Raw genomic sequence first — 15,046 nt, forward strand, 5'->3', positions numbered from 1 at the left:
TTTGTACTGACCTACCATATGCCATATTCACTGTTTACTGATCTACCATGATAACCTTCGACAATTCCACTTTCAGTGTGTACTGATCTACTGTTAACCTTCGATAATTACTTATTCAGTGTTTACTTTTCTACAATGTTAACCTACCATATTCCACATGCAGTGTGTACTGATCTACCATGTTCTCCTTCGATAATTCTACTTTGAGTGTGAAGTGACCTACCATGTTAACCTTCGACATTTCCTTATTCAGCAGGTACTGACCAAGCATGTTGATTAAAAATTCTTGCATTTTGTAAACATCTTCCTCTGTATATGTGGAAGATGATTTGGAATATTTCTTACAAAGTATGACGAATCTCTACCAAGAACTATATATTTGTATCTAGGTGTACCATCTTTTTTGGAAAAAACAACGATGTATAATCTTTTTGAGTCGGGATTTTAACTGAGTATGGGAATAGAAGTATACAGTGTTGAAAAATCATAGGTTTTAATGCTATTATATTCAGATAATAGTCTTGAATAAATTGTTTCTAAAAGATCTTTCGAATTTTTCAGGATCCACATTGAATTATACCACTACGGGGGTAACAAGTGTTGTAGTAGGACTGCAGACCCTCTTTGACAGTTGTGAGTATAGAAGTTAAAAGTTTTGAAAGAGGTTTGGTGGTACATTTTGCAGATCCAGCTATGAAACGTTGTTTATGGATTCTTGTGGAGTTTAGGAATCCAGTTCATAGATGGTAAATCACAATCATCGTGTCCTTGGCAGAGAGACCAAAAGAGGATAGCACAGATTTATGGTTTTCCACCTTTTCTTCTTTGGAGAGTGTGGTAGCAGTATAGGTCTTATCACTGCTGTTATTTTCTACGTCTACCTCTGATAATAAAAATTGGATATAAAACGTTTTGCAGACAAAAACAATGTTGTTTTGGGCTTTGTCTGCTGGTACGACAACATATTTGTCATGCATAGTAAACAATGTTTTTGCTACATCAGGGTCTTTAAAAACTGATGTTGCCTTGGCACTCATTGACCTACTTAAAACTTTCATTCGTTTCAAAATTAAGGACCTCACGGCCTTTAACCACTCTGACAGAGAATCAATGTCTTCTTGTGCTCGTTTTATCCATTTTCTTGCATAGTCCTCGATGGCATCCATAAGAACTTTAAAGTTATAATTCCAATTTATGGAGCATGGTTCACGGTACTTGGGACCTTTAGAAAGGATTGTGCATTTATATAATTTATTTCAATTAGATAACCTCTCAGCCGTTAAATCATCGCGTAAACGTTTTTAAGTGAGTGTTTTGTCTCGTAGCGAAAACGAAAGAAAAGAGACAGTGCACAGGTGTTAAAGATGGGGTTGTACCGACATATACTGTTTGACAATATGAAAACGTCATATTAGAAATTAAGATATCAGTATATAAAAACAATGATTTCTTAACATATGTATTATTGTGGATCCTTATACATAATACACTTTTGACCAGAAAATTAATTGTAAAAGATGGATTGCTGGAATGATTGCATTTTGAAAACAGTAACTTTAATAATGTTAGAGTACAACCAAAAGCTTATGATATAGATTTTTGATTTGTCGGAATCTACAGTAGTCATATTTCCGTAGATGCTGGTATGCATTAATTTTCATCAAACATTTTAAATTGTTGCATGGTAATTTGAGAAGCTACTCACTTTGTATCTTCTGTTGGTATTTCCACTTCGTTTACTGTTTCAAAGTAGAATGGGTCCAATGGATACCGTTTTGAAAATTTAGAAGTTTCGAATACATTTGCCTGTATGTATTCAATTGAGAAACTGAGGACTGATCATCCAGACGCGGATCATATGTGTATGGTTCTATTATTTAAACCACATATTGATTAATTAGGAACTTAAATTATGTTTAAAACACCGGTTGATAAACTTTCGAGAGCGTCTTACCCTACGGGTGCACTTGATCCATGTTCCCAGATTTTAGTGGAGTCCGGGTTGTTCATTGACCTTTGTTTCTTTGTACGTGCTGTGTTCAGCTATTTCTCGTTTTTTTTTTTTGTTGTGTTTGTATATTATTCATGTCTAGTCTTCAATCCTTAGAGACTATATTCTCGAATCTTGGCTTCCTTGATTATTTCTTGATATTCCTAGAGAATGGAAAATGTCTGAACTCCAGTTTTACTTTTTACTACATGCTTGTGTTTATTTCCTTTCATACAAAATCAGTTTTAATCCGAAAAATGTTTATTGCAATATCTAAAGTTTTAGTGAATCAGTTCAGCAAGAAAACACTTCTATATGAGTTTTAACAATGACCCACACACACTATTATCTGCCTGTATCAATACAGTATCAAGTCCTATAACAAGTACACATTTTAAAGTGCTTAGCTCTGCTAAATATTTTAATTATTTATTGTTTATGTTGTATTTTTATGGTTCAATTAACATGTTCACCAGTTATAGCTAATGTATAACTTTTTCAATTGAAAAACAGATTGTTCAGAAATGATGGAAGTCAAAACTTTTTTAAGCTCACCGGAACGAAAAGGCCACGATAACTCATACCATCACTTTTCCTCTGTTGTCCATAGCCTGTCATCTATAGTCCATAAACTTATAACATTTTGCTCAAGAATATGAGCACTAAATTCTGATTTACCATGCGGTTCAACATCTCTTGTTTTGTTTGTCATTATTATTCTTAAATCCCAATGTTAAAAACCTGACAGGTGATAGTAGTAAATTAAATTTCGAATTTTTACATCTTACGATGTGAAATTGCGTTCCACGGATCCGTCCGGCGGTCAACCTGTGTTGTCACCTGGAAGCATCTTCACTTTTTGTATATTTTTCAAGACATTGGATGAAGTGTTAGTAACCATATAATCCTGAATGGGGTCGTTTCACCCAGAAATTTGTTGAAATGACTGTTCATTTCTTGGGAGAAAATCACATTTTTATTCTTGTGGCTTCATTTTTGTATTTTTTCTTAACTTAAGTAAAATTGAGTGTAGGTAGATTAAACGCGTGGAAGGGGTTTAAAAGACATCCTCATTGAGACCGTATATGGATACGTGTGATATGTGAGAATGCTTACTTAGCTACTTATAAATTGGATAACATGCACTTGCACTGTGGTACATTAAATGACTTTGTAGTTTGTATGTACTAGCCGTACATTTTTCAAGTACATGTTTATCAATGTATAATTTCCTCGGTGGTTTCTGACATTGATGTCAGTCTTTATTCTCAAATACCGATTGTGGTAACCGGTTCAAAGTATATGTAGAATTTGAGTTGTGCGTTATATTAAGTCGTTTAGATTTATAAAATGTGAAATTCAATACTGATTTCTTGGGATTTGAGAACAATTTCACACTTATTTGACTTATTGAAATATTGTTCAGATAGATAAGCGACCAAAATCATCTTGGTTAATTAGTGGCCATCATCATTAAACGATTAACCTCGTCAAAGAGTAATCAAGGGAACCAAGGTTATAGCGGTAATCAAAATAATATAATCCAGGAACAAAGACCAGATATGGAAAACAGACATACACAACAAACAACATAAAGTAACTAAAATCATACATACAAAGTAACAAAAGTAAATGAGCAACTCGGACTCCACTAAAAATTGGGAGCATGGACCATGTGCACCGGTAGGGTAAGCGTCCTCCGCTTTTCTAGAAACACCCACCGAGTTGCTCATAAAAAGTCAAGTCCGGGGTAGACAAACGAGGAAAGGTAAACTATGACCCGTTGAATAAATCAGTTTTCATGATGCTGATGGATACATCATAACAATCCACGAGTTCATGATGACGACCATAAAACTTCTGTAGTGATGACTTCAATCTTGTAGCAACATAGCTCTGTTCCAGAAGCCTATTTGTTAGAATTCTAGCGCGATACAAATTGTCTGCGTAGTTTCGGCAAGCTCTGGCATAACGTATGAGTTGTGATATGAACACTCCATACGCAGGAGCCGAAGGGATGTTGCCACAGATGAAAGGAAAGTTGACAATTTTGAATGAAAAGTCATCACGTTTGTCGTAAAGTTTGGTCAATAATTTTCCTTTACCATCGATTTCTAAGTGTAGGTCAAGATATGAGGCTGACTTCACAGTGTCTGTAGTATCCTTTATCTCAAGTTCTTTTGGGTAGATGCGATGTATCAAATCCCCGAAATTAGGATTGTTTAAAGATAATACGTCATCTATTTATCGGAAACTGAGATTGAAGGATCTAGCCAAACGATATTCTTTCTTTCTGATCAAATCAGCTATAAAGTCAGCCTCATAAGAGTGAAGAAATAGGTCAGCAAGTAAAGGAGCACAATTTGTCCCCATTGGAAAGCCGACCGTTTGTTGAAAACCACGTCCACCACACTGGACAAATATGTTGTCGATTAAAAATTCCAGCATTTTGTAAACATCTTCCTCTGTATATTTGAAAGATGATTTGGAATTATTTCTTACAAAGTATGAGGAATCTCTACCAAGAACTCAGACGATCTATGACAGTTATTCATTTATACCCATTTATTCATCAATGGTCTCGACCTTTAAATTGAACTTTAATCCCAACGGATTACAATTAATTATTTCCCAAATAAATTAGGACGAATGTGCTCCAAAAGGGTTCAAAAAATGTCAAAGTCCAATTAAATACTGACAAAATAGCACTCGGCACTCGTTCCAACCTTTTAAAAATACTAACCTGTTTTTTGTTACCTAGTGTAAATGTAAATATAAGATTTAAAAAATAGGTATTTACATAATCTCTAAATAAAATGCCTATTAATTCTCATTGAAAAACGCCTTGTATGTTTTGAATCTGGAGTAATGTACATGTTTTAATAGTCTTTTTGCACAAAAATAATTCATTCGAAACAATACTTTTTCATTCAAATTGTTTTAATAAGTTAACTAAAACATATCAATTACTTGAAGTCGATTTTGGCCACATCAGTTGAATCCTTTGTTGATTAAAATCAGTGCGCGAATGAAAATCTCTTCTTACAAATATCCATCTACTGTTTACCCTTTTTACAAATCATATAATACTCTACAACCAAATAATTGATAAAAACTCACCATGATTTCCTTTTAAGACTCAACCTCCTGGGCCTTGTTATCATAATAATATTTCCCCGGGACACCACTACTCCCTCTTTCTGTTCTACAGTTATTGATTTTGTTCCTAAATTTCAAAAACAAGATCGCCAAAAAGACCCCAATACGCCCACAACCACAACCCAAATAATTATAGGTGTCGGCTCTTCATGATCATGAATTACATTTACGATACATCTACCGATATTCGTGTTGCATGTCAATAATGGTGAATTACCACACTCTGGACATTCAGGCGAGTTTTTGTATTCATACAAATCTGTAAAGTTGTTCAAGTTTCCGTCAATATTTCTCAGCCAGTAGAAGCAATCCATGATTCTATTTGGTTCGTGGAATGGTCGCAGGTCGTAACTTTTCCCAAATGTAGTCGATAAAAGCATGATGAAGAAAACATATTAGATCATTTTCAGACAATATCCATATGACCACCTATCGATTCATGTCCTAAATTATGTTGACCCTCGATTGTATTACTCATATTGAAAAAAACACCATCTGTCACATCACTGATGTTTAATGTGCTAGAATCATTCATTATCTTGTTTACGATTTTGATAGATAGAAGTGTATTGTTCCCACTTCCTATGTCCCGTGTTAAGTCGCTCCAATTACCAAATGGGCCAATATTAACTTTGTTGTGACCGTTTCCAACGAAAGATTCTGTGAATATATGTGTGTTTTGAGGCCCAATAACTTCATTATTGTCAATCAAGGAATTCCATTATGTTACAATTACCGAATTGTCTTTCTGTCGTAAAGCAGTTTCAAATCTGATTAAAGAAAAAGAAATCATAGAATACCATATATGGACTGGCTACATTTCATTCTTAATACTTGATCGTTCTTTGAAAAAAAGAAGCAGAAATAGCTATTAATTTATTTTGTTTATTTTATTATTATTTTATTAATTTATTTATTTTTTTATTTTTTATTTATTTTATTTTATTTTTTTTTCTTTTTTGGTATTATCGTTTTCTATCTGATATATCAACCTGTTTCGAATTATCCAAATTTTGTAAAAATAAAATACTGTACCCTCAAAAATCAGATTGTTTTGTATTTCTAAAATGATTCCCAACAAGAATAGTTTTCCAATGTAAAAATTTGACACATACAATATATTATTGATTGATACTCACAGTAATATAAACACCCTATGCCACCCTAAAAAGTTAGATCCTCGATGTACTGAACAGAGGGTTCGGTTGGTGTGGACGAGTACTATGACGTCATACTTATTGGGGGGTACAGACTGAAAATAGAAATCGACAATTACAAGCAGGTTTAAGCAAACGAAATGAAGATAAACGGACGATCTTTGTTCGACCCAGTATATAAGTATAGTGTTAAATTTTAAAGATAATATCATCATGCATGATATCTAAAACACCTTCCTTTAGGATTTGTTTTATACAACACTTGTACATTTTATCCGCCCTTACTTACTAGACCCTTTTGTGGTAAGTTATTGACCATGTGCAGTATACACTTCCGCGAGGTAGGGCTTGGGTAGAACAAAAGAATTTTCCTCGCGGAAGTGTGTATTGAGCATGTGCTGCGCATGTTCATCGAATAGTCTACAGTTAGCACAAAAGAGTCTATAATTGGGCAAGCATGCAATCGAAACAGGAGGACACATTTTAAAATCTCAACGGTATTAGACACATGTTCAATGGCCCTAGTACTAAATAATATTAATTAGTTTCTAGGAATACTTCTTTAATTATTATTACCTCATCTTTTTTCAGAGCATTTACAGCATCTAAGTATCGTTTGCGTTCTGTGTCATTTAATATTTGTATTTCCCGGTATCGTCGCTTCGGTTTTGAACGATCTAAAAGCGCTTCGTCGTGATGGGATTTTAACCATAATTGTTGCTGTTCGTTCGATAGGCAAAAATATTGTTCTGCTAAACTTTTTTTCGCAATACTCAAAACTAAACCCGTCGTTTTCTTCGATAAGACAACGAATGTTGTCATCTGTAGCATTAGCCAAACATTGGCAAAGAATGGAAAGCAAAATTAATAAAACTACTAATTCCATGTTTCCTTTTTTTAAAAAAAAGTCCCATCAAATCCTTTAGTAGGTAAATCATTGGATATAATTATGACTGATATACACAATGCAATACGTAACGCTTCATATATAAGGTTATTTCTTTGATAAAAATCTCTGAATCAAAAATGGTTGACTGCTCATGAAATATTTGAAATATGTATATTATGTCTACGATTTAGTAATGTAAAACATAATGATAATGATAAATTGTGTAATTCGTTTCAAAATTGTTATTTATTTGCAAAATTAAATTTATTCAAAATTATTAAAGGAAACTGTTAATGTATTAAAGGATCAATGGTAAAATAAATTATTAGCCGGGTTGGTAAATAACAATTACAAGGCGCTTGCGAGAAATATTACGTTAAGGATTAAACTTGGATAGAATACTGACCATCAACTGCGATGCCTTTAACAGTTGCGATATATCAAAAGACAACTTTGCATTCAAGTTATTTTCATTAGGCAATATCTTGTGTTTAGGCAAGCGTACTGATATGTTGTTTGATAGATATAACTATTTGCATATTTTTTTCTAAACATTTTGTCTATATATAAAATAAAGTTTAAATTTGATAGTCAAATAAAAATGTTCATCCAATCCAGCATTATCCCGAAATGTAGATTTTACAGGTCATACAATTTCGACATGAACCGCAAGAGCGCTTCAATGAAAAAGTACGAACAGAAAATTTAAGCACTTTGTTTAATTAGGGAACTTTCTCTCAAAGGGACAAACCTTAGTTCGGCATTAATTATACATGTACATACTACTACTAACTGAATTGGGGCTTTTAAATGCAGAATGACTACTCTTAATAAGTCATGCTCATTTTCAATATACAGGCAGATACATATATTAAGAAAAAGATCAATTGCATTATTTCAACAGCACACCAAGACCTCAATATTGATTTTAAATAAGTAAAAATAGATTATGAGCGTGAAAGAGTTGAGATATGATTTTCTAGTAGAAATTCTAAGACATCCAAAACTGAACTGTTTATCATAAGTTTATAATAACATTGTCTTCGAAGTTTGGCAATTTTTTTGCTATTTAGTATTATGAACAATCCGGAAAGTTGAAAATTATAAACTAACATTTGGACATTTACTACCTACATGACCAAAACATTTAGCCACACATATATTTTTTATAAGCAATAAGGTCCATCAACCATTAAATAAAACCATGCTACATGGAGAATAGGGAAATGTGTGAGCTTTCAAATGTAATGGTATTAATGCTGACAATCAAAAGTCTTTCCCCTTTTGCAAGCATCGACATTTAAATGTCATTGTCTTAAAAAAAAACAGTAAAGAAATTAGGAAAAATAAAAAGGTTTGTATAATCACTGATCATACACATATGTTTTAGAGCATGTTCACTAGTAGAAAAAAATGAAACATTTTTCTTTACATTATTTCAAATAAGTCTCTGAGGGCAGTTAAACAAATTATACTCGAATTTGAAATCCTGTTGAATATACATGTACATGTAGACTTACTTTTGTTTGTTTGTTTGTTGGGGTTTAACGTCCGAGCAGCAATATTTCAGCTTTATTCAGACAATGAACATGAAATGGATGATATAATGAACATGAAATGAAAAAAAAAGGATGGGTCACAAGAATAACAGGGTCGACAAATTTTGATTGCCACTGGAAAAAGGGGGGATGGGTAAGATCGGGCAATTTAGCCTACTGTGGCGGAGTGCAAAGGTTCCTACTCCTATCGAATACCACAGCAGGGTTCTTAACGTGCGAGGAACGTGGAATCTTTCCCAACACGGTGCACCACTATGGTTTGCGGTCAGGTTTTCCGTATTATAGCCTGACAACCCCAGCATGTAACACGCCAGGGGTACCCCATTCCACCACCTGGGGCACACATCCCAGTTGCTCTGTGGGCAGAGCGCCTAGCCCCCGGCTAGGTTTCTGAGCACTATTTAGTCGCCTTATACGACAAGCTTAGCGCTGCTGCAGGCCTATTCTTTTATCACCCGGACCTGCACGGGGGCATGTAGACTTACAGCAATAGAATATACTACTGAGTAGTGTTCCCAGTTAGCCTACAATAGGAACACCATTAAATAATGTTCCCGATTTTCTGAACTCATCATTAAATAAACAAACCAAGGCCAAAATAAAACAGTGACATCTTTTTGCCAAAGCCAGACCTTCACATCAAAAAGATAGTATCATACAAAATGTAGTATCATTTATGCAATCCATAACTGTCCAAAACTGTGTGGGAAACCATCGCTCGCCAGCTTTCCAAATACAAGTAGATGAGTAATTTGGCGAGTTCTCATAAGCTTACACTCATCAATTTGGCAACTGTCATTTGATTGGCGAGTTCCAAGGAAAGTTAACCAACCAACGGCTTATTTAGTTAAACATTCCTTAATATCATACATTAAATATATGTTCCCTACTATCAAGAAGTTTAGCTTGAATATGTCAAGTAAATTTTGCACAATTTTATTGACTTGTAAAGCATTGTTACGATCTGCCATTTTAATCTCCAGTAAACAGGATATGCCAAAACCTACACAACGGTCCTGATCACGTATTAGTAGTCAAACGAAATTATCTTGGTAATTTATGAAATGTTACCTTGCAAATTAAATGTTCATTGTCAAAATAAAATTGAACAACAAGCAAATAATAAATATTTTCTTGTTTCATAATGATGAATCTGTTGAAATATAATTTTATTTCTAAAATATGAGTTCAGAAATGGAGTACTTTAAGTACTTGAAAAACTTCAACGGGAGGGAATATTCGAAAATGGAAAAGATTTTGATAAATTTAGAAATAAATGAAAAGATAGTTGAAGAAAGAAAAAGAAAGGCAGAAAATTGTCAAATAAAAGAGAAAATAGATGATAGTAAAGACAAAAAAAAACAAAAAGAATTTGGCTAGTTGAATTTCTATTTGGCTAGCAAGATCAATATTCCACTAGCCAGTATGGCAAGTTCTGAAAAAAAAATGGTTTCCCACACTGCAAAAGATCACCAGGTGTTCTATGGTAGTTATGTAGGAAACATTGGTATAATGTGGGGCAGATTTTCCCTCAAGAGCTATTTTAATTACTCATTAACATATCTAAATTTGTATTGAAATCAGAACTGGTCAATTTCAACTAGTGTTAAAGGTGTTACAACATTCCCGTACTCTGAAAAACAGCAAAACAGAACCGAGGTCCTATTCCACGCCCCATTATTCAGACTATTTTGCCTGCTTTGAACACTATTTGTTTCAAAGAAAGCGTTTCAGCCACCCGAGACACTTAGTTTGGTAAACAGGAAATAATTATTGAAATAATGAAGGCGAGTTTATTGAGTTTGACACTGTCCATTCAGAATCAGATAACAGTTCATTGATTTTTCAAGGGTTCTGACCAAATTCAAACATCATTTTATCGAGTAAGTGCATTGTTGTTGTCTTGAAAATAGAACACATAGAAGAAATATGCAGTGGCCAGTAAGAGAATGTCTGAGAGTTGAAGACATGACACTTAAAAAAATCAAGTTACTAGGATTAGGATACATGTATTATAATAATCACTATATTCGGAAGTACAGATAATCATGACATTCATCAAGGCATTTGTTGAGACATTTTCCAAGAATTTACTGTGAAGCTGTTGGTAGTGTTGTCATAATTGATGCTACTACTGATGTTGCCAGCATCACATACATTTCAACAAACTTTTGATTTAATTTGAGACAGCACAATCTGTAACTGGATCGAGAACATTATTTGACTCACAAAACTGAGGATCAAACCCTAAACTGCTCAGTGGCAACCCAATTTGCCAAAATTAATCCTTTATTCAAGTCAGTTAACTTATTATTTTAATTTAACTACCTTCTACAACACAGGTACATGTAGGCGGTCCTGCAACACAATCTAAACAACCAGAACTAATAGAGCATTAGTATAGAACACGTTCTAAACAGGTACAGTGCCAGATTCATAGTGGAGATCTTTATTAAAAGACATCTTGCAGGAAAAATCATTAGCTTACGACCAAAAATAGGGCGAAATTGTTTAGGTTAACTTCCATCAAATCCAATTTGTGTAAAGGGGGAGGGGAGGGCGTTACAGACCAGTACAGTTGATCAAAATATTTCATACCAGTCAATTGCCAGCCTTTCATCAGTATTAGAAGAATCAAATTATGTGTGTGGACGACCGTATCTACTCAATGAAAGACATAATTTATGTCAAGTAATCACCATGTGCTATAATACTTACGATCCGGTGACGCCTAGGAAAATGCAGAATAGTCGTTGAATTTGACGAAGTACGCTCAATGTCCTAGATGCAGTTGATTCAAATAAAAATCTGGCAATAAATCGCGACATTTCAATAACAAACAGTCTCTCAATAAATCAAAATTTCACGCAGACTTCAGAGCAATTGATAAGCAGGTGCTCTCCGAAACATGGTCGCTGCAAAGCTTCGAGCTGACAATGATTTTCTTTTCATTGGTCAAAACTTCGCGGTTGGGCGGAGTTATGTTAGCAGACGAATTATTCTAAATCATGCATAAACATCACACTTTCGTCATGTTTTTTCAAAGAGAATAAATTTCAGCGCTCAAATTTTACAATATAGGCTAATTTTTATTAATTTTCCTTCAACGGTAAAATTGTGTTACTATTTTATACTGTTCACGCCGTTCAATGTATCGACGCCATATTGTGAATACTAATGAGTTGAGGGGGAAGACAATGTAGGCAGAAAATGCCTTAACTATCCTGCGAACGCTTCTAACACGCCTGTGAAACATCAAAAATGAAACATTCAATCATTATACAAGAACCAATACATTTACAGTAAATTATTCTGGTAAAACAAATGTGGTTAAACAACATATTACACATAAAATGGCAAGTACCACTGAATATGGGAATATGGAAAATTACCATGGTAAATCAGTTCTGGTTTGTTACGTTTAAATCATAAAAAGGGTAGATTCATTCCTACCTACAATTTTATCAAAATTTCAACTGAATTTCTTTTATTTCCTATTGTCATATTTTGATGTGAAAATGATAACCGAATCCTACCATACAAAAGATGCAAGTTGTTCTGTCGTAGTTGACTCATAAAGATGTCACCAAATACTGCTTTGGTGTAGTTTTCGGAGAATTTGAAAGAAAATGAGGACAAGGGGGTAGTTTTTTTCGATCGAAAATATGAAGCGGAAGCTTGAAACAGCAAAAATATTTGGCAAGATGCTGTAATGATTAAGAATAAATTTTGTTTTTGTTGTTTTTGTTTTTGTTTTTGTTTCTTTTTTGGTTGTTGTTGGTTTTTTTTTTTGGTTTTGTTTTGTTTTGTTTTGTTTTTGTTTTGTTTTTGTTTTGCGCTCTAAGTTTTATACAGAATGGTATATCGTAAAATAAACTTTTTTCCATAATTTGTCTTAATTTCCCAATTTTACTCCCTATTTGTCTTTAGTTTCAGGAAAACACATGCATAAAGAGAAATAGTGAAATTTTTTTTTAATTTATAATGAGCAATTTCCTTTTTGGGGCTGATTTTAATACTTTATGAACATACCCGCTGACAGGTCACTAAATATTGCTATATACACCAAACTTTCAAATCGTAGCATTAGGAAATATGCCGCATTCATAAAATGCAGGTGGTCTACCTAATCATAAAAAAAATAACTAAAACGAAAAACTTCATAAGCATGCAATAGAAGACGACAAAAGTTTATGATCGTCAACTTGAGCATTAACATGTATGAAATTATTTTCACAGCACTGGGAAGCATACTGATACCGTAATATATCTACAGCAACTTATAATCGATTGCATACGAGAATGTATGTTCACTTTTTATAATATTTTAAACCACCATTGCATTCTAGTCAATAAACTAACTATTTGAAATTTATTCCAAAATCTAAAAATCTATTGTTCTCGCAATTTTAGATGAATTATCATTAAATCGTTTGAAGCAACTTTCATCCTATATCCGTAAGTAGCATATAGATGTGCGCAGTTTTGTGAAAATAGTTGAAAGGGTATCCAAAAAATGAAATCAAGCTGCAATAATTGACATTTGTTGTCGAAATTTAAATATTAGAAATTGTGTAAGCTATTTGGTCCTATAAAATCTGGTTATAGCGTGCAAGTTGTAAAATGATAGTTGAAAAGGGGGAAATCAGGGTTGTCGCGTTTGGCAAAGAGTTTGGTTAAATTAAGAAGCAGATTTATCAGTGTGTGCGTTTTATTGTTTTCAATTCCAACGCTCTTTGGCATAAATGAAAAAAATGTCTCCAAATACAGGACTAGTAAGTGACAAAACCTATATTTATTGGGTATTTAAAATTGAATATGGTAAGTCAAGTGTCAATTGTTAACCAAATTCATACAATGAGAGCAGGTCTGAATGTATTACAATCATATATTTATGGCAATGTTGCTAAATTTGGTATCAATGATTTCCAGTATATTTACCATCGATTTATACTAGCAATGTCGGACATCTGAAAGTGAAATCTAAAGGTAACGAAAAATATATTCAATGTTTTTTTTTGTTTGTTTGTTTGTTTGTTTGTTTTGTTTTTTTTTTTTGTATCTTTCTAGTAAATTTCTTTGTAACATTATCCTTCATTTGTTTTTATATTGATTTTTACAGTTACCTATATTATTAGCTAAGAACCGATTACGTTCAAAGTTCAGATAAACTTGACATCTACTAAGGCATTATTTTAGATCAAGGTAGATCAACCAAATTTAAAATTAATCTTGTCAAATCAAAATCCCTTTTAACAGAATCAAATTATTAGAGTGATCATATTCTTTGTAGTTTACCCTTATTCTAGAACAGTTCAAAAAACTGTAAAGCGTCTTTAAGACAAATAAATAATATTTCGTTTTAAATATGCAGTTAGCATTTTATTACATTGTAAATCTACTGCATGACATACAAAAGATTTCTCCGATATTTATTCATAGAATGGATAGAGAAGACAAACGGAGATATTTAGTGGTTGGTTCTGTCTTCATGGAGGTAATTACACAACGAGTAGAAAACAACTACTCTCCAAAGTTTAATAGCCTTCAAGATTACCTTAATGATAAACAGACATTACACACTATGTTCCATCTGAGACATAAAAACGTGTTCTGTTGCACAGACAACCGGAGTTGTCAGAATCGAAGATCACTACCACTAACATATGCCCAGTGGGATCTCATGTATACTGAAAATCCTCATCCAGGAAATCACCTTTGCCATTGTGTATTCGTAGCTAACCCTGTAACTTTGGATGATCTTGATGTAACTCTAGCTACCCTAATACTTCTAAACTGCGGTAAGTTTACCCCACAAATACTTGCCGTCATCAAACAGCTTAGGACGTTTAAGAACAACTATCTGAGCCATAATACAAAAGGTAGAATTCGTGAATCAGAGTTCGACACCCTATGGACTGACCTGGAGACCTACGTATTAAAACTTGACCCCAGTAAACAAGACGACTTGATCAGGATAAAGAACAGACCATTGGACGAGGATCTCTGCAATAAATACATCACATGCTTACTACATGTACATGAGAAACTTGAAGAGGTATTTTGATTTTAAAATTGGAAGGAATTACAACACTTATTGTTAAGCTTTTAAAAAATAAAATAATTATAAAATTTGAGGATCATAAAACAAACAAAACAAAAAAACTCTCCCCTCAGAACTTTACATTTGCATAAAATGATAACCTCTACATATCATGAAAGGATACAAGCTTGAATCCCAGGTATAGGCAAAACAAAACTGTGATCCAATAGATATCTCTTTCACTGATTT

The 15,046-nt window shown here is 33.4% G+C and overlaps 1 protein-coding gene and 1 pseudogene across 3 annotated transcripts in view; one reads left to right on the forward strand and one right to left on the reverse strand.

Moving 5' to 3' along the window:
* Positions 1-15,046, forward strand: part of LOC148604701 (uncharacterized) — a 60,911-nt gene that overhangs the window by 40,298 nt on the left and 5,567 nt on the right. The window contains exons 1-2 of one of the 2 annotated variants that reach the window (XM_088551031.1): positions 13,397-13,743; positions 14,197-14,812. In XM_088551031.1, the coding sequence (XP_088407157.1) occupies positions 14,198-14,812 (615 nt within the window). In that variant the 5' untranslated portion in view covers positions 13,397-13,743; position 14,197. Of the gene's footprint in view, positions 1-13,396; positions 13,744-14,196; positions 14,813-15,046 lie in introns of those variants that run through there. The other variant, XM_088551030.1, reaches the window with a different exon arrangement.
* On the reverse strand, positions 5,109-11,788 carry LOC148604702 (tyrosinase-like protein 2; annotated as a pseudogene). The gene is made up of 5 exons (XR_015916088.1): positions 11,780-11,788; positions 11,473-11,535; positions 6,289-6,401; positions 5,904-5,919; positions 5,109-5,870 (listed from the first exon to the last, which is right to left on the reverse strand). The product of XR_015916088.1 is annotated as a tyrosinase-like protein 2 (transcript).

This window comes from Perna viridis, chromosome 10 (genome assembly GCF_037379345.1).
Source record: "Perna viridis isolate PV_CMFRI_1.1 ecotype Kerala chromosome 10, ASM3737934v1, whole genome shotgun sequence".
NCBI classification, from domain to species: domain Eukaryota; kingdom Metazoa; phylum Mollusca; class Bivalvia; order Mytilida; family Mytilidae; genus Perna; species Perna viridis.